The 24060-nt window shown below is 40.4% G+C and overlaps 1 protein-coding gene across 2 annotated transcripts in view; it reads left to right on the top strand.

Moving 5' to 3' along the window:
* CRY2 (cryptochrome circadian regulator 2) overlaps positions 1–20950 on the top strand; it is a 28664-nt gene extending 7714 nt beyond the window's left edge. The window contains exons 3-12 of one of the 2 annotated variants that reach the window (XM_082222827.1): positions 3638–3780; positions 10452–10636; positions 11477–11565; positions 12319–12459; positions 13707–14018; positions 14666–14817; positions 15274–15476; positions 16816–16887; positions 17386–17525; positions 18666–20950. In XM_082222827.1, the coding sequence (XP_082078953.1) occupies positions 3638–3780; positions 10452–10636; positions 11477–11565; positions 12319–12459; positions 13707–14018; positions 14666–14817; positions 15274–15476; positions 16816–16887; positions 17386–17525; positions 18666–18683 (1455 nt within the window). In that variant the 3' untranslated portion in view covers positions 18684–20950. Of the gene's footprint in view, positions 1–3637; positions 3781–10451; positions 10637–11476; positions 11566–12318; positions 12460–13706; positions 14019–14665; positions 14818–15273; positions 15477–16815; positions 16900–17385; positions 17526–18665 lie in introns of both variants that reach the window. The other variant, XM_082222826.1, reaches the window with a different exon arrangement.
* The last annotated feature ends 3110 nt before the right edge of the window (positions 20951–24060 follow it).

Raw genomic sequence — 24060 nt, 5'->3', positions numbered from 1 at the left:
CTGTGGCAAGCAATTACATCTAACACATTTTGTCAGAGAAAATAGGCCATGTTTTTGAAGATCAAGATGCTGCAAAAAGCTGTAGCTAAGGTTCTAAAGATGCTTGAATTCTTTATATTGTCCTTTCCAGTGCATTGACCATTCAGCTTACGATTTATTCATGATCTATCCAGTAACATTCAACTTTCATGTTTAAAAAACTGGTCTTATGAATATTCTGAAGGGGCTGCACCACACTCTGGGTAGAAATTCTTGTACTTCTGTCTGTTCTGGGATGTTTGCTGGGTGCTTCTTCCAGTAATTTTCTAGGTTGTCTGTATATTTGCAGGGCCATGGGTCATATCCAGTGCTGCAGCTCCTTTTGCACAACAGCTTCCTCTTCCTTTTCCTCCCCACTCCAGCTCACACTTTCCCTTAAAAGGAGGGAAGAAAGGGAACAAACGATGCGGTGGGTCTGACCTGGCTAAAGGAATGGATCAAATTAGATGACTCGGATGTATTGGATTTAGAAGGAGTAGAGACGAGATTTGGATGGCATGCCTATTTAATAGATGAAAAAGTGAGAGTGCATAAAGGCTTCCTAGGGCATATAATCAGAAAATCTATATACAAAATATGGGAGAAATATAAAAGACTTTTAGAACCGAAAACTCCCTGGTGGGCATCGCCAGCAGAGATTGTCGCAGTGAAAAAATTAAATATGAAAGAAAATTGGGCTACCTATAAAACTGTATTAAAGGAAGAAAACGGGGAATTGGAATTAAAGGACTACACACAAATTAAAGCTCATATTAGTGATTGGTTTCAATATATTCAAATTAAGTATAGATTAGCAAAAGACAAAAAGTTAGGATTTGAAAAAGAAATATCAAAACTCGATAAATATTTAATACAAGAAAAATCAAAAAATATATCTAAATTGTATAATCTGATTTTAGAGTGGGAAACAAAGGATGAACTGGTTAAAGCATCAATGATTAAATGGGCGCAAGACATTGGGAAAAATATTATGTTTGAACAATGGGAAAAATTGTGGAAAGAAGATATGAAATTCACCATGTGTTATATACTGAAAGAAAATTACCTTAAAATGCAACATAGATGGTATTTAACACCTGAAAGAATAGCAAAAATGAATAAAAACTGTAGCGATATCTGCTGGCGATGCAACACGGGAAAAGGTACTATGATACATATATGGTGGAGTTGTTTAAACATCAAACAATTTTGGGAAATAATATATAATGAAATGAAAAAAATGTTTAGATACTCATTTAGGAAAACACCAGAAGGTTTTCTATTGGGAATAGTACCAGGAAGCCTAAAGGAAGAAGATAAGACCTTATATTTATACGCAACAGTAGCAGCAAGGCTATTGATTGCGAAAAACTGGAAAAGTGGTATAATACCGACAAAAACAGAGTGGCTTGCCAAATTATTGGAGTATTACAATATATCCAAAACAATGGAAGAAATTGGAAGGATTTCAAAAGAAAAGATACATAGGGACTGGAAGGTGTTTAAAAGATACTTGCAAAATCATATCGAAAAATCAGAACTCCTATTAGAATAAACAAGTTCCGTTTCAAATACTGAAATATCAAATAAGATGGAAAACAACGTGTATTAGAAAAAGAAGCATGAAATTAGGGTAAAGGTGTGTGAAAGAAAGCAATAGAAGTGGAAAGATATTGTAATTGAGTAGATTGGAAGTCAACACAAAGGTGGGGTGAAGGGTCGGTGGATGGTGATGGGGAAAGGAACTATTTGTGGGATTGAGTGTAAGTATGTTTGAATATTTTTAAAGATTGTATGAAATGTATGTTTGTATGCTTGTATATGTGTATTAATGATAAAAAATAATAATAAAATAAAATATTTAAAATTAATTAAAAAAAAAAAAGAAGTCTTGTTACACCAGCTGAACTACACATGCAGAGCATTAGATGCAACACAAGCTTCTCAAGAACTTAATCTGTCCAGTTGGGGACCTACAATATCAGAATGGGGGCTCTTTTAGCCTCTTGATCCTTCTTTTATCTCTAAATTGTAGTGTGGCCACTGTAATTAGGTGTAGAACTTTACATATCTTGTAGGCAATTTTTTTCCAAAATGATGGTGACTTTAATTTGGCTGAATAGAATGGGGGTTGCCAACCCAGCACATGCGAACACTTTCATTGGTGCCCCTGGCAGGTTCCTCAGGCTCTGAGTTTTCATTTTAAAAATAAGTCAGTCTCTGGCTCTCCTAGAAAGAAAGGCATGGGGCATGTGAAATGAAAGTGAGTGTGATGTGACTACCTTGCATATTTTTCCTGGTACTGAGGGGTACTCCCTGTTGTTGTTGTTGTTAGACAGCAACACCATCAGCGTGTATCTGTGTGTATATATAATCAGTATTGTGTGATTTCCACAATCAGTACATAGCTGACTTCCTATGGTAAGCATAAGGTTGTCAGGGGTGGTTATCTCTCAAATTTTGTGTTATGCCACACTTTCTATGGAAGCCATTTTGTGACTGGCACCCCAGCACTCTCCCAAAATTTGGTATATGAAAAGTTTAAAACGTGAGATCCTCAATTTCTTGTTAGATTCTGTGAAGCTGTCATTATATCCTCTGACTAGTTTTTCTTGGCCTGAAACCTGTTCTCCTTTTCACTGGTGTAATCTTCTGCATGCGAAGCATAGGCTTTCCCTTGTGGTGTTTTCTATGGTTGATGCAAGGTCCTATATTGTGTTACTAGATTGGTCATAGATGGCGTTCAATATGCAAGTACAGTTGTACCTTGGTTATCGAACGGAATCCGTTCCAGAAGTCCATTCAACTTCCGAAAACATTCGACAACCAAGGCGCGGCTTCCGATTGGCTGCAGGAGCTTCCTGCACTCAAGCTGAAGCCGCCTCGGACGTTCAGGTTCCAAAGAACACTCACTTCCGGGTTTGCGGCATTCGGGAGCCAAAACGTTGGAGTCTCAAGGTGTTCGGAAGCCAAGGTACAACTGTACTGTGGTTTCACAATTTGATACATATTACATATTATTAACATGAACATGCAGCTGGGAGCTGCAACCATGTTGCAGTGTTTCATTATCCCATAAAGGGAGTGTTCTGGTTCAGGTGTCTAGTTATCCTAGGTGGCTTATAGTGCTGTTTGGGATACACAGTGGCAGACTGGAATTATTTAAATAATGATTTGAACTGGCAAGAAAAAAGGTCAATTTACTCAAGTTTCTCGTTACTATGATTGTAATTAAACAATGTTGTGTGTCCTGATGTTTGTACATACGTATACAGAGAGGCGCACAAACACACACTCACACACCAGAAAGTCAGCAGCAAACCAAAGAGTTCCTATTTTTGATATTCAGTGAGGATAGCAAGGGAAGTGACCTGAAAGTAGACACTAAGAAACTACTCTTAAAAAGCAAAGTTTTTTAATGCATTGTGAGAACAGCTGTTATTAGTGGATTATCTTTTGTTTGTATGTGTTAATGCTTATTGTTTAAAATGGGATCCTTTCCCTAAATCTGTCTTTGGATTTCAGCCTACCTTTAAAGTGTTAGTTCTCAGACTTCTATGGTGAGCTAAGAGTGGCATTTCATATTTGTAGTGGGGTAATATTGTGTGGTTTCTTGCAGGAATGGGGAGTGACACGTCTTACCTTTGAATATGACTCTGAGCCCTTTGGAAAAGAGAGAGATGCAGCTATAGTGAAGCTGGCTAAAGAAGCTGGAGTATCAGTGATAATGGAGAACTCGCATACCCTTTACGATCTGGACAGGTAAGATATAGATCTGCCTAAGGAGATGCTAAGGTATTATGATATCTGGGGGGAAATAAAACACATCTGGTGATGAGGTGGGAGAGAATATTTAGGATTTCTTAACTGATCAGAGTTTCAATTCATCCTATTGTGGTACTGCTATAGGATTAAAAGATCTCAAGTTTCATACTGAATTCCATCTTTTGGTGTGGGAATTGGGAAAAGAAGCAGCTGATCCAGAGTTTATAAATTATGAGCTAATTATATTGCTACTGCTGCAAAGTGCTATGGAATAAGTTCATTATTGCTACAGGTTTGTAATCTACTGAAGACAAAACATTAGGGAACAGATTCAGCTAACAAGTCCCACTAGCAGAAGTGAGGGCTTTTGCTAGCACAACAGGGCTTTTCTCCCCTTGCCTCCCCACAATTGGTGGCGGTGGGGTTTCCAGAAAAACCCATAGAACAGTACATGGAGGGGAATGTTCCACCTGGCAAGCTGAAATGCTTTCAGTGATGGAATGATTGCCATAGCACAACTTTGAATTCTTCCCCAAGGAAGGAGCTGAAGGAGACTGGGAGAAGATGCATGGGATATGTATGCATTCTGTCGCAGGGACAATAGGTCAAAGAGACTGTGAAACTGGTTGTATGAGACTGTTCAGTCCTTCATTCACTATTGCTCTCTGTTTGTTCTTAAACGAAACATGATTCATTCTCTCACACACCTGTATTCTCGTGGCAAGGCAGCAGCACTTAACATAAACATTGTGGTCACAGTTGTACAGGTTTTATATAGGTGTTAAGCTGCATTGTATTGTTTAAGTGTGCAAATATGTTAAGTTAGTAATTGCAAATTTAAATTAAAACAGAAGTATCTTTGGTGTGGCACATCCTGTCTTATTATGATGGTAACTTAAATCCTGACATGCCCTTTACCCAGTCAGGTTCTGTTTTGTCAGTGTCTTTCAGAGTCTGTCCAGCTTTGTAATTCTTGAGAGGGGAAGCTATTCATTCTGCAGATGGAATTTTATGCAGTGCTTGCCCATTTATCATTATGCACAATCTACATGTGGAATTCCATGCCCTGTTCTTCCAACTGTTCCAGCTGTGCAAACATTGCAGCTTACCAAAAGGGACACTCCCCCCCCCCTTTCTCTCATGTGCTATTGTGGAGGTTGTTCTAGCTCCCCAATTGGGGATAGGGAGAGGAGTGGGGAAAGCCCTGTTGCATGAGTGGAAGTCCATGTACAAGACCTCTGATAGGGCTGGTTTTATTTAAAGGTTTTGTACATGTTGCAGAAAATGTTTTTTTCTGGCCCTGCCTGTACACTGCTACCATTTCTGAGCATTCTAATTTTTAAAATTCTTTAGAAATTTTATATTCTCCTTTGTGTCATGCCTGTACTTATCTACTTACTGTATTTTTAAGTGCAAAACAGCAGCAGAGCTCTACCATATTGGTGCCTTGACATTAGGTGTCTTTTAGAGTCTATGTTGGAGGCCCATCTCTAGCCACTGTATTTTAAAAGGAAGCCGCATGTGTTTCTCAGGAAGCCACATTTGCTCTCTCCTCCTTCACAACCCCTCCCCCAGCTTAGAAGCATGCTAGGCATACTGCTACTTGGGATCTATATAGTCAGAGCACTCCCCTCCCCACAGTCTTGTGGCTGATGGACTGCCTGGTATTAGAAAAATCTGAAAAGCTGGGGCAGTAGCTAATTACCATATTAGCAAATGTGCTAGTTTTCCTGGTTTTATGTTATTTCATTCAAAGTGGCTGGGTTTGGATATAATGATAAGCTGGCTTTTATTATAAAGGAAATGGGACTAGGCAAGCCTTGGGCTTGCATTTCCTTGCAACCACACCAGAGTGGTAGTGTTGGAAGGGACATGTTAAGACCAAAGCTCACCAAGATTCTTTCCAATGCTGAAAAATTATGATTATTGTTATGCCCCTCCCCCAACACTTGGTATTTTCCCCTCCCATCCAGCATTAGATCAGTGTTATGTTTCAGGCAGTAAACATTTTACATCAACTCAGTGTTAAGTAATTTCAGTTCAGTTTTTTAGGAATTAAATTTTAGTGTGGATATGTTTGTATTTGCAGTATTGTTATTAGACTTTAAAAATAAGTATGCTATATGCCTATGCTGTGTATGAATTGGACAGTGGCTTGAACTGTTTTGTAGCTTGAATTGTTTGTGGAGAAAGTAGCCAAAATAATTCCGCAATCACAGGTTGTTTACATTTTTAAAGTATTTAAACTGCTTCCTAGTTTTCTGCTGTTAGGAAGAGCCTCTTTCCTTTAGAATCTAGACATTTTATTCTTGCTAGACTGAAGGGTCTGAAGTATAGGGCTGACTGAGATGCCCTCAGCAAATTCTGCAACCTGGTGTATTACTCAGAATTGTAACGTCTAGTCATTACTAAACATTCAGATACAATCAGGGAACTTCCTGTAATTAATGAGGATGAGTGAGCTTATTTCATCTGTTGCTGAGAAGCTGCTTAAAATGCTTATAAAAGAGTGTAAAAATATAATTCCCCCCACTATTTAAATGCAGAATTTCTATTGATGGGGAAATAATTGCTTATAAGGGCAGAAGGCTAATGGTGGAGGAAGAAGAACATTTATATGAACTACAGAGTTTGACCATTTTGGAAAGGGGGAAATCATATAGAATCATAGAATCATAGAGTTGGAAGAGACCACAAGGGCCATCGAGTCCAACCCCCTGCCAAGCAGGAAACACCATCAGAGCACTCCTGACATATGGTTGTCAAGCCTCTGCTTAAAGACCTCCAAAGTAGGAGACTCCACCACACTCCTTGGCAGCAAATTCCACTGTCGAACAGCTCTTACTGTCAGGAAGTTCTTCCTAATGTTTAGGTGGAATCTTCTTTCTTGTATGTTGTTGTATGGCCCTCACTTTCTGTCTTTTAATGCTAAAAAGGTCAAATTTTCCTATTTCTTCTCTAAAGAGCATATTTAATTTTGGAGCTCTATTTCAATTTAAAACTTATTTGCTGTTCTTGACTCATTCATCCTCACACAACATGTGAAAATAAGACATTCACATCTCTATAGTTAAGCTGGGGGAACTTGAGCTGGAGAGTTATGCCCAAGTTCTGCTATTGAGCATGGCTGAGCCAGGGGGGTTGACCTTCTGTGTTCCTCCTGACAGCTGGACTATGCTCACTCAGTATTTGATCCTGTTGCACTGACCCAGTCAATTTTTGGAACCCTCACACTTACTCTTCACTCTTGGCTTTCTAGTTCACACAGTTTCATTTGCACAGTTCCTTTTGCTTCAATACGTAAGAGGGGATTAGTTTGTTGCTTGGATTCAATAGGTAGAGATATCGTAAGGCAAGGAGCTGCCTTCCGTTTTGCGGCTGTTGTGCATTGTTGGGAAGCTAGGTCACGGAGCCATGCATGTGAGTGTAGCTCTGTAAAAGCCTGGATGGCGTGGAGCTCCTCCCCTTTACACGTGCAGATGCCAGGGGAAAGGCAGGCACATGGCTTATGCTGAAACATTAGACTGAAAGCCCAACCCTTTTGCGTAAGTTGTTGACTGGGAGGACGTGGCTGCTGCTCTTGTAACTCCTAGTACACAAGCTGAGCAGGAAGCTGCTTTGGCTTTACATAAGCTAGCAACTTGGCTCTCTCCCTTCCTCTTTAACTCTTCCCATTCTGGCTTTTGAGAGTCTTTAGTTATTTCTGTTCTGGAGGCTTTGTTTCGCCAGAGAAAAGATCTGTTGCTTCTGGATCTTCTTAGCTAGCTGTTAACTTCTTTAATACAGAGGGTTCCCATTTAGAATTGTACAGTATAAAGCAATTAAACGAATGCAGATCGCTTCTGTGTTCAAGCATAGCCTGAATCACTGGTGGGTGCCTGGATCTGAGACAGTCTGAACAGCATGTTCTGTGTGTTGTATGACTTTCAGGAAACCATTCTGTTTTTCTGGGAAACTTAAAGCATCTTCATCTGCATTTCACACCCTGCAGAGGCATTTTGGGTTCATCTTTAAGTTACATTGGTGACATGACTGACACTGAGAGCATAAACAATGTGGACTCCTAACCCACATATGAAATCATTATTTTAGTGGTGGTGATCTCTGCAGTATTTAGGCATTCTTAACCACACCAGTAAACTTCTTTTTAAGGCAGTTTTGCAGCTGTGATTGAAACTACCTAAGCATGAAACTTTCACAAAAAATAATTCTTTACAACAACCAAACCACTAGTTTGTGTTTCTCAGCCTCAGTTGGAACTAGAAAAGTGTCACCAGTATGCTGATGACACTTGACTCTGTCTCTCTTAAACAGCTGAACCAGGAATGGCTGTGCAAGGCCTGGATTTGTGTCTGGACATGCAAGTGGACTGAATGGGGCCAGTAAGCTGAAGCTGAATCCTAACAAGACATACATACCGTATGCAAGTGATTTCAGTGTCTGGGAGATAGGTCAATTACCTGGCAGGATTGTGCTCACTTTGAAGAAGCAGGTTCATGTTTTTGTTGTTTAGTCGTTTAGTCGTGTCCGACTCTTCGTGACCTCATGCACCAGAGCATGCCAGGCACTCCTGTCTTCCACTGCCTCCCGCAGTTTGGTCAGACTCATGTTTGTAGCTTTGAGAACACTGTCCAACCATCTCATCCTCTGTCATCCCCTTCTTCTTGTGCCCTCCATCTTTCCCAACATCAGGGTCTTTTCCAGGGAGTCTTCTCTTCTCATGAGGTGGCCAAAGTATTGGAGCCTCAGCTTCATGATCTGTCCTTCCAGTGACCACTCAGGGCTGATTTCCTTAAGAATGGATGCGTTTGATCTTCTTACAGTCCATGGGACTCTCAAGAGTCTCCTCCAGCACCATAATTCAAAAGCATCAATTCTTCAGCGATCAGCCTTCTTTATGGTCCAGCTCTCACTTCCATAGACAACTCCATGGACAAAGACAGCAGTTTCATAGTCTGGGGATATTTCTGGATCCATCATCATCACTTGAAACCCAAGTGTCCTCAGCGACCAACTTTGCCTTGTTAAACAAATGCAACTGTTCTAGGGGCAGAATAACTTGACCAAAGTCAGTCTTGTGTTAGTAACCTCAAGCCTTGATTACTGTCTGGGTCTGCATTCTGGCTTGGTCCAGAAGTTGCAGTTGGTGCAGAGAATGACACCTAGCCTGTTAACTGGAGTGACCTATTGGCAATACAATAGCACCTGTGCACTGGGATCTGCACTGCCTGCCAATATGTTACTGGAACAGATTCAATGTTTTAGTTTTCTTTTTTAAATCCTTTAACAACTTTTGACCAAGATACTTGAGAAGTCTCCTTACCCCCTGAATACTGGTGCAGTCATCAGGGGACTGCTTCTTGTAGGGTTGCACATTCCCAAGGTCTGTTTTCTGGTGACATGGAGCAGGGTTTTTAGCGTAGCAGCCCTATGGTTGGGTATTGAGCTGCTGCTGACCCTTTTGGGATTTTGGCACCTGTTAAGGCATTTTTTTATTCCACCAGACTTGCCCAGAAGGGTAATTCTAGTCTGCCAACTGTTAATTTAGGAGCAGTATGATTTTATAGATTATTATTAATGTATATATTTTGGTCTGGTACATTGCTCTTGTAGTGGGGTGGGGCTTCCAGGCCATAGATGTCATGAAGAAGAGTACTGAGGAATACTTAGAATCATAGAATTGTAGAGTTACAAAGTACCCTGAGGGTCATCTAGTCCAACTCCCTGCAATGCAGGATTCTCAACTAAAGCAATCATGATAGATGGCCATCCAACCTCTGCTTAAAAACCTCCAGTGAGCCCACAATCTCCGGAGTTTGTTCCGCTGTCGAACGGCTATTACTGTCAGAAAGTTTTTCTGAATGTTTAGTCGGAATCTTCTTTCTTGTAACTTGAAGCCATTGGCTTGTGTTCTATCTTCCAGAGCAGGAGAAAACAAGCTTACTCCCTCTTCAATGTGACTATCCTTTGGATATGGGAAGATGACTCTCATATCTCCTCTCAGTCTTCTCTTATCCCGGCTAAAAATACCCAACTTCCTCAACCATTCCCAATAAAGCTTGGTTTCCAGACCCTTCAGCTTCTTGGTCGCCCCCCTCTGCACACATTCCAACTTGTCAGTACCCTTCTTAGATTCTGGTGCCCAGAAGTGGACACAGTACTCCAGGTGTGGCCTGACCAAGGTCAACTAGAGTGATATTATTACTTCCTTGGACCCTGGACACTAGACTTCTGTTGCTGGAGCCTAGAATAGCATTAGCTTTTTTTGCTGCTGCATCACACTGTTGACTCATGTTAAGCTTATGGTCTACTAAGACCCCTAGATCCTTTTCACATGTTTCCCATCTTATATTTGTGCAGCTAGTTCTGCCTGCCTAAGTGTAGAACCTTACATTTGCCCCTATTGAAATTCATTTTGTTAGTTTTGGCCCAGTTCTCCAATCTCTTAAGGTCATCCCAATTCTGTCTTCTGTGGCATTAGCTACTTGTTAGTGGCTAAAGTTGGAAATGTGAGAGAATAGGATCGCAGTATCTGTTTTGTGAGTTTTGGTCCTCCCACAAAAAATCTGAAGGAGTGACTGATCCTAAATGTATTGAGGGAAATGCTACTTCCCTACACAACTTATGGCAGCAAAAGTTTTTAAACTACTTCTTTCTCCAATCTGCAGGATAATTGAATTGAATGGGCATAAACCTCCTCTGACGTACAAGCGTTTCCAAGCCATCATTAGTCGCATGGACCTGCCCAAGAAGCCAGTTGCCACAGTTACAAATCAACAGATGGAGATATGCAGGACTGAGATCCAAGAAAATCATGATGAAACTTATGGCGTTCCATCCCTGGAGGAGCTGGGTACGTTGCAGAACTGCAGGACAGCTACACCAGCTTTCAATGGGCTTGGAACAGATGGACTGTAGTACTCTTCTTGCCTGGCCTGTTCTGGTTCTGTCTTTAGAAACAAATTTGAGATTATCAGTGCACCTTGGGAAAATCAGTGGATTAGCTGTGGGTACTATGGGTACTATACCTTGTGTTGGGTTATTATGATTATTTTTTACTGTAAGAAATTACTAATTACGGGCTGGTAATTGAAATAATTTATATATTGAAAATTATGTGTCTAGAAAATAGAACATAGTCTTTCTTCTGTCCATGCTTTGTACCTTGGTTCCATACTAGTCCCCTAATATTGTTCCTAACCGAACTATGTCAGTCATTTCTTTATGAGCAGGCAGAAATCAGATTGTTAATCTTTAACATGCTAGATTGGACTGAAAATTTTGTCGCTAAGCAGGTTGTTTAAATTTAGAAATGAGCGAGTGGAAACGACTCCTCCGTTATATCAGCTCTCTGGAAGTGCTCCAAGCTACATGGCTGTTGTTTTATTGAATTTTCTACACACACACTCTCTCTTCCCACTAGCCTCCATTTCAGTTTGAGGGTTGGTTTTCAAAGGTTATAATCAATAGTTTTGCCGAAAAATAAGTACTTATGTTTTCCTAGGTTTTATAGCATATGCTGCAGGGGTGTGTACCTTATGAAAACCTTTATTCAAAGGTGCCCTCTGCTGGTTGTCAGTGGTCATTTCATGCTGTATAGTGCAGAACACATTTAATACGCTGCACAAGATTGAATTAAAGCCATATCTGTTGACTGAGTTCTATATTAACACCCACTTCCATTCTCTTTCAGGCTTCCCCACTGAGGGTCTTGCTCCAGCTGTTTGGCAAGGAGGAGAGACTGAAGCATTAACTCGTCTGGATAAGCACCTGGAAAGAAAGGTAACCTTATAATCTGTATTGCAAAATAATGCATCAGGAAAGGAAGGGTACCCTTTGCTGTGCTATTACCAGTGTATTAGGCGAATCTAGAAAAACCAATCTCTTTGCTGCTCTGGTGTCTGAGACGTGTTGCAAGCCAAAGGTTGTCTTAGTTTCTAATGCTTTCACCCTGCTGAAACTAATAATGAAATACCAAATCATTTCATACTTTCTTGCCTTAATCTAGATCTTACATGTTCTTTTCTTACTCTTGTAAATGCATACACATTTTATATGCCAGTATTGTTGTCTGGTGTGCACCAATGAACTGTGATTGAAATAAAGTCAAGTTTGTGTACAGTCCACTTACGTTTTCCTTTTTTTAATATTAGCCTATTATATACTTCAATTTCTGACACAGTGGTGTGGTGTCTGGTATATTGACCTATATCCCTTGCTTTCTTTGGTAGTGATTAATTGTACTGGAAGAAAGCCAGCCTTAATGGACACTCTTAGTGGTGAATTTCCTTAACTAGTAACAGTTGAAGTCAGAGTTCGAAAGTTAGGGAAATAAAGTGTGGTACACATGACACTGGCAAGTTATGACAAGATGTGTCTCCCTGTTCTCCCCGTGAAAAGAAAAAAACAATTTGAAGGTCCTTGCAACTGGTAGATTGTTAGTAGCATCAAATAACACTTGTTTATAGAATTTCACAGAAGGTTGTTTTAAGGTCCATTCTGTTTTCTTTTCTCCCTTTACCTGAATCCTTCAAGGCATGGGTTGCGAATTACGAGAGGCCAAGGATGAACGCCAATTCACTGTTGGCCAGCCCCACAGGGCTCAGCCCCTACCTTCGGTTTGGGTGCTTGTCTTGCCGCTTATTCTACTACCGGCTCTGGGAACTATACAGAAAGGTAAGAATCAGAAAGAATCTTCCTTCAACAAGATATCTTAGTCCTGGAATCAAAATGAATCTGAGCATTTAGTGAGATGTTAATTCTCTTCATGTCTCTAGTAGACCTTATATCTGTGATCATTTCCAATATCTTGGCGTAGTCATTGAAATGTATTAATTTGTACTTCAACCTCCTAGGTGTCTGCACTTCCCTGGGAATACAGTGGTGCCTCGCAAGACGAAAAGAATCCGTTCTGTGATTCTCTTCGTCTAGCGGTTTTTTCGTCTTGCGAAGCAAGCCCATTGAAGGATTAGCGCTTTTAGCGGCTTATCTGCTGATCGGATCAGCTGATAAGCGGCTTAGCGGCTTAGAAAAAAGGGGGGAGGGAAAAAACCAGCAGGAACTCGCAAGACATTGTCGTCTTGCGAAGCAAGCCCATAGGAAATTCGTTTTGCGAAGCACCTCCAAAACGGAAAACTCTTTCGTCTAGCGAGTTTTCCGTCTTGCGAGGCATTCGTCTTGCGGGGCACCACTGTATTGGAATATTATAAGTTTGTTTATACTGCCTTTCATGCATATTCCAAAGGCATCTTACAAAGGAAGAGACAAAATTATAAAAACAGCATAGGTCAGGAGATTAAAATTGCATCTAAAAAGGTGTTTGCTTGGGGGCAAAAGGACAATCAAGTGCGTGCCAGCTGAATCCTTCTGTAGAGAGAAAGCCACAATCAAAATGATAAGGTGATGGAGCAACTCCCCTGTGAGGAAAGATTACAGCATTTGGAGGAAGAAGTTGCTGGATTAGAGAGCCGTTGGCCAGGTCCAACAGGCTCTTCTTATAAGAGTATTCCACAGCTTGGATGCTATCACTAAGAAAACCTCTCTGCTATTTTATAGCTGGGACTGATTACAAAGGAATAACACATTGCTTGAGTTACGTTTTTCTGAACATATTTTCTGTGGATACTTGTTCTCAGAGGGTTCCCTCACACTGGTGGTTATAAGGCTGCCTTAATTTTGCCCTTTTAAGGCCTTTCTGTGGATTTTGTATACAAGCCAAGTTTAAAGCAAATATTCTGACCTTAGGTAATTATTTTTAGTAAAGGTATGCTTGGGAACAGGTGTTTTAAAAGCTTACTGCCTTGATCTCGTAGTAGAAGTTTTCTGAAGATACCACCCTAATTACAGTGCAGAATCTATTGATATATCAAAAAACTATGATACTATCTTACTGGCATATGCCTCTTTCTTCCTGTCATCTCTAGGTAAAGCGGAATAGCACTCCACCATTGTCGTTATATGGCCAGTTACTCTGGAGAGAATTTTTTTATACAGCTGCCACAAACAATCCCCAATTTGACCGTATGGAGGGGAACCCAATTTGTATTCAGATCCCATGGGACAGGAATCCTGAAGCCTTGGCAAAGTGGGCAGAAGGCAAGACAGGCTTCCCCTGGATTGATGCTATCATGACGCAATTGAGACAGGAGGGTTGGATTCATCACCTGGCCCGGCATGCTGTAGCCTGCTTTCTGACCAGAGGAGACCTTTGGATCAGCTGGGAGTCAGGCGTAAGGGTGAGTAAAGAAGAAAAGAGACAGAAAGTATATGTTGGCAGTAAAGAGCTGTGAAACAGCTCTACAGGCAGCACAGCACTACCATAGCTCACTGAAATGAGCCTCCCATTCTAAGGAACCTCTTGAAATGTAATATATGTTAAGCACATTCGATTCTTGGGATCTGTTGGAAAGACCCTGAAATGCATCATCATTATTATTATTATTATTATTATTATTATTATTACCCCACCCATCTGACTGGGTTCCCCCAGCCACTACTATATTAATGTGGTAGTAGTCCTGTTCCATAAGAGCAAATACTGGAAACTTAAGTGACAATATCCCAGAAATCAAATTCAACTAGACTACCTGACAGTAGCATAGCTTTGTTTTTTGTTGCCATTGTGCATGGAGAACATAGCAGTGGCAACTTCATATAGGAAAAAAATGTGCTTTTCCTGTCTGAGCAGGCAGGTTTCCACAAGCACTATCTTGCTAGCTTGTTTCTCTTATTTGTTTCATTCTCCCATGGTCTGGGTTCACTGGATATTACAAAATGATCAATGAGGTTGTAGGTGATGGTGGGCTTCACATCATCCCTGCCCCCTGTCACTGAGACTTTACTGACGGACTGTCCTCACTGAGTTCACCCTTCTTTATTCCAGGTGTTTGATGAGTTGTTGCTAGATGCAGATTTCAGTGTGAATTCAGGCAGCTGGATGTGGCTTTCGTGCAGTGCTTTTTTCCAACAGTTCTTCCACTGCTACTGCCCTGTTGGTTTTGGACGTCGAACAGATCCCAGTGGTGATTTCATCAGGTGAGCAAAGTTTCCCGTTATGTCACTGGAGCTTATCAGTTCAGTCAAGCTGCAGCTGGGGGAGAGATGGAAACAAAATCATTCCACTAGCTCTTCTGAGAGACTGGATACCACTGGTGTTTCCATTGTAGCTGGTCATTAGAATCATAGAATTGTAGAGTTGGAAGGGATCCCAAGGGTCATCTATCTAACCCCCTGCAATGCAGAACTATTACATTTTTGTTTTGAGCTTGATGGTTTTCCTCTTCCCTCATCCCCTTTTTGTGTGCTGTCTTTTAGTGATTCTCTTGTTTTTATTGATCTTATGTAAGTTGCTCTCAGAGCCCTTTTGGCTGAAGAGTGAGGACAATGCTGAAAGTAAGATGCAGACCTGCCTCCTTTTGTGATGGGGCAGTTGATGGCATGTATAAATTGTTTACAGTACTAAGTGAAGGTCTCTCTCAATTTATGTTGCAGGCGATATCTTCCCAAGTTGAAAGGTTTTCCCTCGCGCTACATCTATGAGCCATGGAATGCTCCTGAGTCAGTGCAGAAGGCAGCAAAATGTATCATTGGGGTAGACTATCCCAAACCCATGGTGAACCATGCAGAGGCCAGCCGAATGAACATAGAGCGCATGAAACAGATCTACCAGCAGCTCTCCCGCTACAGAGGCCTTTGTAAGTACTGAGTACCACATAATACATTTGGGTTTTACTAAACCATCTAAGCTGATCAAATGTCATCCAGCCTTTACAAGGAAGAAATGGCTTCTACTAGGTGTTAGGGTTTGTGCTCCTAGCAGACCATGAATCACTCTGTAAGTAGAACTGAAACCAAACACAAAGTCACTTGGGGACCCATTATATGTAACACACATTGGAATAGAGAGACATAAGCAATGAAGAATTAAGATTCTGACTTTATGCTGTGACCACTGCTCATCACAATATAGCTGTAAGAGAAAACATAAAACACAACAATATAGACCAACTTGCATGACAATAAATAAAATGCCTAAGATACAGAATAAAAGATCCTGCCAGGAAAACAAAGGATATCATTAGTTGGTCACTTTTACAGCTCATAGCTGTAAAGGTATCTGTAAATATCTACTGCAGCAAAGAAGGCCACTCTGAATATTATTAAACATACCTGTTTACAGGTAGAACATATTTTGTAAGCGGACCAGCCCCTATGAAGCACAAATAAACTATCTGGAGCTGTTACGAAGGAACCATATAAAACGTAAGGCTAAGTATATGATCAGAATTGTGCAGCAAGTATTATAATATACCAGTGCTGGGATCTTGGTTACTCTCCTCATCAAATATTCTGCCAGCTTGACAGGCTTCCTATTATTACTATTACATTTAAATAAAACTGCCCTCTAGCTGTAAACAAATGATCTTGTAGCTGAAAATTAAACTGGAATGTTATGAATTGGATGCCTTTGGCAACTTAATGTTTAAGTGGCTTCTATTGTGATTAACTGTTAATTTCCAAAATAGGAAATCATCATCTCATGGATTAATATGTGGGATGGGAATTAGTGGCAGTGGAGTCTAGTGATTCTGCTCCTGCCTGCAGGACCGTTCCCTGGGAATGGCTTAGAGTTGCTGTCTGTTGGCCCCCTAACATTGTGCTGCGCCTTCAGATGTATATACAGACATGTTAAAAGAAGTTACATTCAGGAATCAACATTGCAGCACATGTAGATTCCCTGACGCTTTATAGTAGTCTTCATTCTTCCCTCAGTATCTTGGGACCCTGTTGCCTTTGCAGTCAGACAAGCGTCCATAATCTTAATATTTCTCCACCTGCTGAAAACATTTCTAGACAATTAATTTGATTCTGTGTTAGTTACTTGTTTTGTATTTCATGATGTTTTAATGCCTATATTGTATATCACCATGATGCCTTTTACAGAAGTTGGCAGTTTAGGAGTACTGTACTAGTATAAATAAGTAAATAATGAAAAGTTGCCTCTTCTTTAATGGAACCATTAACTTTTTGCAGGTTTATTGGCCTCTGTCCCTTCCAGCATGGAAGACCTCAGTGCCCCCGTCACAGACCCTTCTGCAAGCCAAGGTAGCTGCACAAGTGAGCAGACATTATTTGCTTATTTTATGAACCTTTTAATAGGAACTTGGGAAATCATAAATAACTGTAAGATTAGTTCCACAAGGGATGTAGGTGGTGGAGTCTAGTTTAGGAGTCTTGTTTAAGAGTTGATGTCTCTCGCCTAGAATTTTTGTAAGACTGAAGTGAATCAGCAAACATATTCTATTCTGAACCTGAAGCCTGCCTAAGCATGAGATGGCTTGAAAGAAAAGCTGGAATGAACAACTGACAAGAATCTTCTATCCTTATTCTGGTCTGAAGGAGAAAATCAGTACTTACTTCAGTGCCGAAATATGAATTGAAATCATGAAGGGAGTCTTTGCAATATAATAAAGGGTCTTTAGCCATTTTCCCTTTCAGCTGCTGCCTGTATTTTCCATCCAGTGTTGCAAATAGTTTGATAGTCAATAATATTTGAGTTTCTTGAGAGAAGTGTCCTAGTAATTCTTCTTTAACATTTTGTAGTGCCAAGGCAGTCACACTATGGCCAGACATCTCCAAAACGGAAGCTTAATGTTGTAGAAGAACACAATGAAGAGCTGTACAAACGGGCCAAGGTGATGCCTGCACAAATGCCAAAGAACCTACAACAAGAAATTGTACATGTGAGTAGCTAGCATATACTTGAAACATGAGCCCTTTAAGTAACCTACATTTTTGCTCCATGAATGCTATTCAGCCATCACTACACCTGTCAGTTCAAGACAGGCATCAGCACCTAGCACCTGGCATCCACAGCCAGCTGCTGAGGACCCACTACCTCAGCAGGGCCCACCACTGATGCCTGCCCTTGGCCTTCCTTTAAGACAATGTGTGTTTTTCTGGCCTAGCACTCCAAACAGCACCAGGCAGCTGAATTTAGCCTCACATTTTAATTTCTTATAGCTACCAGATGTAGTTCTGCTTAAGAGTATTGCTGTAGTACCCACCACTGCAGTTCCTTGGTGATCTGTCTTAGGTCACCTTCCATTTATCTTCAGTCCTAATTAACCCTTCTCTGCCCAAAACCTCTATGCTGCTGCTTCTGGTGTAGCTACATATTGTAATTTCACTAGATAGCTTTCTGCTACCTTCTCCTAAAAATGAGCTACTTGTCTGTTGTCTTTTTCTGTCTGTACCTTTTTTTCCTTTTCTCTCCCTCTGGGGAATGCTTTGTTCTTCATTTTTCCCTGGGTACAGAACCTTGAAATCCTTGCAACTCTCCTGGCCTCTCTTTTATCTGACCTGCTATAAAAAACTTGATGTTTCCAATCTTTAAAAATGGCTACAACTTTGCATTTTTATCTCTTGATATTGCAAAGACATGACTTATTCTTATTGGTATCCATTTTTCACCTGCTCCTTTTTTAACTTTGCTGTTCATTTAGTGGTGGTAGTTTTTCTCTCTCTACCTTTTTTTGCCCCCATTCCTCATTACACTTCCTTCATTGACTTCTTTCTTCTTATTGGATCCAGTTTATTACTACTATTGATTTTCAATCTCTTCACCATTTGTATCCTTATCTACCTTGTCTGTCCTCTATTTCCTTTTTCATCTCTAGTCTGCCAATACTCTCAGACTGCAGCTCACTGCCTTCCAATACCTGTACTTTGTTCTTCTTGTAATAGTTTAAGCTATGCCTTAAAACATTTCTCACAAACCTCTTTCTTTCCCAGCAGTCTTGCCTTGTTTAGATTGTATATCTGCAAATGGGCTTGTTTCTGAGGGAGAAAACTAACCTGTGGGTTCTTTTATTTCTTTACAGCCTGAAATGAGAAACTGACAAGGCAAAAGTCAGGTTCTGGAATAGGCACTTCAGTAGCAGAGAAGGATTTTTGCCAGAAGGATCAGAACGTTGACCAACAACTTTACCCATCAAGTGTGTTAATGTGTAACACAGATTCCACACCAGGCCTCTTAAACTCCTGTGCAGGATGCAGTGAGCAAGCTTCATCAATAACCAAAAGCCCTGGAGAACAAATCTCTGGCTTTCCTGAGATACAGTTGGAGTCTGCTAAGAAACAACATTGAATAAGACTTGCTCATTCCTAAATATATACCTGTTACTTCAGGTGGGATCCATTTGTTGCTCAATTTAGAGCATCCCTTAGTGTTCACTCATCACTTACTAGCAGGTTACCGAGCTGAACCATGCAAAATATTTAATGGTGCTTACCATAGTTCCAGGAGCTGCATCTATTAAACACTCCAAATACTGTCTCTGCTATTCAAACGAGTAACACCGTGCACTCAGGTGTGCACATCAACAAAAATACGTAGACTGCCAAAACGGTGGCATGTATTGATACAAAAGAGAACAGTGCAGTAATAGCAATGACCAGTTTGACTTAGGACAGAAATAGTAAGTAAGATGGATGGCCAGAATGGCAATAACTATTCAGTTAGGTGTGGAAATCCACTATGGCTCTTCCAACGCATAGTGTTCATGTTTCCATTCATTGATGCTGAAAAGAGGTATCTTAGACTGGAATACAGTTCTGCAAGAGTGCAGAATATAATACTGGCCACAGAACTTTGCTTCGATTAAAAAATGCTGATTTCAGTTTTTACAAAAGCAAGTTTCTAGTCCTTATGGTTGCAAAGACATGCTTGGAGCATGTGCATATTGTTCCTGCTGACCTCTCAGAAGCTTGATGAACTGCTGAGTGACATTTCCTGTGGTCAGAAGGTATAGCTTCTTGCCTCTCTCCACAATTAGCAGAAGTGGAGTAAATCAGGCAAAATAAAAGACCAAATGTTCTTCATTTGCATAATTTACACAGTTCAGAAAGCTGAGTTTCTCAGCAAAATCAGATTACTATAGCATTTTTTAAAAAACACTATAACAGTCCTGCTTGTGTGAACTTGCTTTTTTGAGTACCTCAGAAGTCGTGCCAGTTTTGAATGAGTTTTCTGACATTGCTGAAAACTCATTCAGTTTCTCCTTTTACTGCAATCAGTTCATAGAATGGATTGAATCATGTCTATTGTGACTTATGTGGAGTTAATCTGGCACTGGGAGTAAGAGAGACGGAAAAGACCTCTTCTGTGTGTATTTTCCTAGCAATCTCCTTCCAATGTAGTTGGTCCCTTTTCCCCCAGCTGTAGGTTGCAGTGCATTTGCACCTCTTTTGTTGAAGTACTCCAAGTCCTGCACTGCATGCATTGCCCTCACCTTATGGAGTACTTGGAATTCTAGCCAGATAACATCATAGCGCCTTCAGATTATTGATCATGCTTTCTTGATTTGTTTTCAGTGTAACCTTGGCAGGGTTTATTCTGCCCCACTGTCCAGTCCAGTCTCAGATCAGTGGGAAATACTGAGTTCGTGATCTTGAGAAGAGATTGTTTTATATAGCAGGTCTCATATAGTAACATGAGCTGTTCCGAGTAATATTTTTTCCTGTGTGAAGCACTTCAATCGTGTTAGAAGTTAGAGTCAAAGAAGCTTATCACAGATGGATTCTCAGCAGTATATGAAGCTATATAATGCCCTAATGGTTTACTCTCTTTTTACAACATTAACTCTGTCAAAATGGGTGACCTAGACTTTTTGAATGTTGAGACAGTGAAGGACAGCCTTGAAGACATGGGGAAACCATCATTCTAATTGGGGAATATGTGAACACCACTTTCAGTAACACTTCTCTGAAAGCTTATCCAATACACTTGTTCATTGAAACTCTTGGACACACTTCACAAACTAGATTACCTATTCAGGCCTCTTGTTGGATGTCCTTACTTCCTAAGCCATCATTTCTGGCTCCTCCCTAGCAGAAAGACAAGTATAATCCATATTATCTGGTGTTCTGTCTCCAGAAAACTTAGTGGAACTGAAAGTAGCGACGAAGGAGTGAGCCCTATTTCCTAATTCAGAGGAAAGAAATGCACTTTCTTAATTTCAAATTCAAACTGTGACTTCAGTTCCTTAAAATGTATTCCTGCTTTTACAGTTGTGTTGTAACTATTAACTTGTTTTATAAATGTCTTTATCCCTGAATTTCTTGTCTTGGTTAATTTGAATTGTTAATAAATCCAGCAAATCCTGGACTGGTTGCCTTGTATTTGATGTCTGGAAATGGAGTGCTCAATTCTGGAACAACATATAGTGCTTCTTTTCTTCCCCTTTACCATGAGTGGCTAATGTGTTGCCCTCCAGATGTTGTTGAAGCACAACTTCCATCATTCCTGACGATTGACCATGCTGACTGGGGCTGATGGGAGTAGAGTCCCCAAAACATCTGGAGGGACCTATGGTTTAAATATTGGCGGCAAAACGTGCCCAGGAACATTCCTGGTGCATTCTCCCAAAAAGTTCAGATTTTGCTTTTAAATAAAAATGCAGGGGAAATAGTTTTGGAAGGCTTAAGGCAAAAGGGGTTTGCCTTCCGTGAGGCAAAGGTCAATAACAGAAAAACCATGAAAGTAACATAGATCAGTTATTAAAGGTGCCAACGGTGCTTTACCAAATACAAGTGAACAAATCTGCCCAAGGTGTTTACAACCTAAAATATAGCACACAGGAAGCGGATGCAGGGACAAACAGAGAAGGATTGTGGTGGTTTGAGTAAACTACTACAAAATGGGCGTGTGCTGTAGCCCTGAGGTACAAGAATCAGCTTTCATTTACACTTGTGCAGCTCCTGTAGTGCAAGAAGATTGAAAATCTGCAGAGGTTGGTTCTTAATTAAACTGAATCAAAAAGAGCTCCATGTTGTACTATATACAGTTCAGTTCCTGTCCAGGCCCTGTTGTCTCAGCCCAGTTCTCTTCTCCAATATTTACTGCTTTCAGATTTCTCAACAGTAATCACAAATTATTTAAGCAGACCATACTTTACGTTGAAAAATCAATTTCTTCATGTTATTTATGGATTTTGTTGCATGCTCTAATAATATTCTCCCTGCTATCCTGAAAGAGGTTGAAATTCAAACATGGAAATAATGAATGCCCCTTAAATTCATTCAAACATGCAGATCACTTCCTTAGTTGCCCACAGCCTGCATACTGATTGCTGTTAATATTAATCCTTATAAGAAATTCTGGGAGCTATTCAGTTCTAACCAAGACATTGGATTTTTGTCACTTACCTTGGAGGCTGCAAATTGTATTTTCAAAGGATGACGTGCTTGTGCTGGGGATACAGAAGCAACAAGTAGCAACCTGTGAGCATCAAAAAATTGTGCTGCAGTGTTAACTGGCTGCTCAGTTGTGGGTAGAAAGAAAACAATAACACTTGCTGTTGTTAATTAGTCCCTTACCATGGGGTAACAGTTATATCAGCAGTGATATTTAATCTTTCTGGAATGGACTGCAAATGAATAGTTACCCAGTATTGCAAATAAGACAACGCTACTGAACTTGCACAACTACTATCTCTTCTAGGTCATTCTGAAGTAGCAAATTGATTAGTTATATGCAACACAGCTGCTGCGTGGCAGATGAAAGGGTTTTTGGATGGGTTGTTTTTAAGGGTTTAGCCTGTTTTTTCAAAAATCCATCAGGGTTCAAAGAAACAGTCTTGAGAAACTCCTTGGATAAATAGTTCTTACAGAAGAAGACCAGGGTACTTTTTAATCATCTGTAAGATAAGTTGAGCAGAGGATATTGATAAATCAATGCTGAAGGGAAAGCAAAAACACTAGCTGAAATCAAATAAATGCATATATTTTCTGCATGTAGAGCAGAAAATCAGAATGGTTGTGGACGTTTCAGCTGAAATTAGGCAAGTCCCTTCCTTGATGAACTTCAGGCACACGGCCATGACTTTGCTGTTCTAGCAGGCATTTCAAAGGAGTGGTTAATTTTATGATCCCCCCCCCCCCATTTTCTGTCAATTGTTTTAATGTACACTACTTAGAAATATTAATATTTAAGTGGTGTATAAATGGCTTAGATAAAATAACAGAATGAGTATTTAGAGGAGAAAGCAGGCAGATGGGGGGAATTATACTGAACCTTATATTCATCGAAGATAAACTTGCTTGTTTTCTCCCTTCTGGGCAGCTATTAAAATTGTCAAAGAGCCCTTCACAACTAGAACTATTGGCCAACTTACAGAGTGAGTATGAAGCAAGTATGGGGATGCAAAATATTTCACAACCTACACTTGTTATTATATAAACTGGAGGTGATAGGACAATATCTGTGCTGTCAAGGACCACATTCCATCAGGAGTAAAGGGTGGGGTGTTGCTTACTAGTGGACCAAAGTCATTGGTGGGTTGGGGTACCCTTTTCTCTCCTTTTTCCTCTCTGCGCACAAGGTTGCCTGGAGAGGACAGGTTGCTCTTGCTAGATATCTGAAGGGATTGACTTCAGTCCTACCACCCTCACCGGTACATTCGGTAGTGCTATGGGAGAGGGCCTTCTTGGTGGCTGCTCCCAGACAATGGAAATCCCTAGAGAAGCTGGACTGGAGTTCTCATTTTCCTTCTTTTGGCAAGTGAAGACTTTCTTATTCCAAGTCTTTTGGGAAATGACTGCTTCTAATGGAAGAGCTGGTGCTGTGCTGTTCTGTTTCGTTGTCATTAGCATGGTTTTAATAGATTCTATATATACATATAGTTTCAATTCTGTCAATGTTTAATTGGTTTTTTAATGATTTTTCCCTATGTTTTTAGTGGCTCTTTTATCTGTAAGCTGCCCTGAAGTCCTGCCAGGGAAAAGGGGATAGATAGATAGATAGATAGATAGATAGATAGATAGATAGATAACACCCTGAAGCAAAGTTCTTAACCAAGGTACTATTTCTGGGTTAGCAGAGTCTGTAACCTGAAGTGTATGTAACCTGAAGCGTATGTAACCCGAGGTACCACTGTAATAATAATAATAATTGCTTGCCAGAGGCAAGCGTTGTGAGATTCTAGGAGTTCCAGGCACATACCCAGGGTTCATATTTCTTTCAAAATGAAGTACAGCAGAGACTGTTGTGTATTTATGATATATGGTTTATTTACACATACATACAACCTGAATTTACAACGGAGGGATTCACAGCATTAACACTCCAAACAGTCATTGCTTATCCCAGCATTGAATTCAAACAGAAATCAATCACGGCTCTCACTCTCTGGTTCCCAGATTGCAGCTTTTCTTCCAATGTCTAGCTTCCAGGTCACATAACTTTCAACTCTTGCCTTTGGATATCTAGCTACCAGC

The sequence above is a fragment of the Podarcis vaucheri genome, assembly GCF_965113315.1.
Source record: "Podarcis vaucheri genome assembly, chromosome: 1".
Lineage (NCBI taxonomy): Eukaryota > Metazoa > Chordata > Lepidosauria > Squamata > Lacertidae > Podarcis > Podarcis vaucheri.
This window is presented reverse-complemented; position numbering and strand designations above follow the sequence as displayed.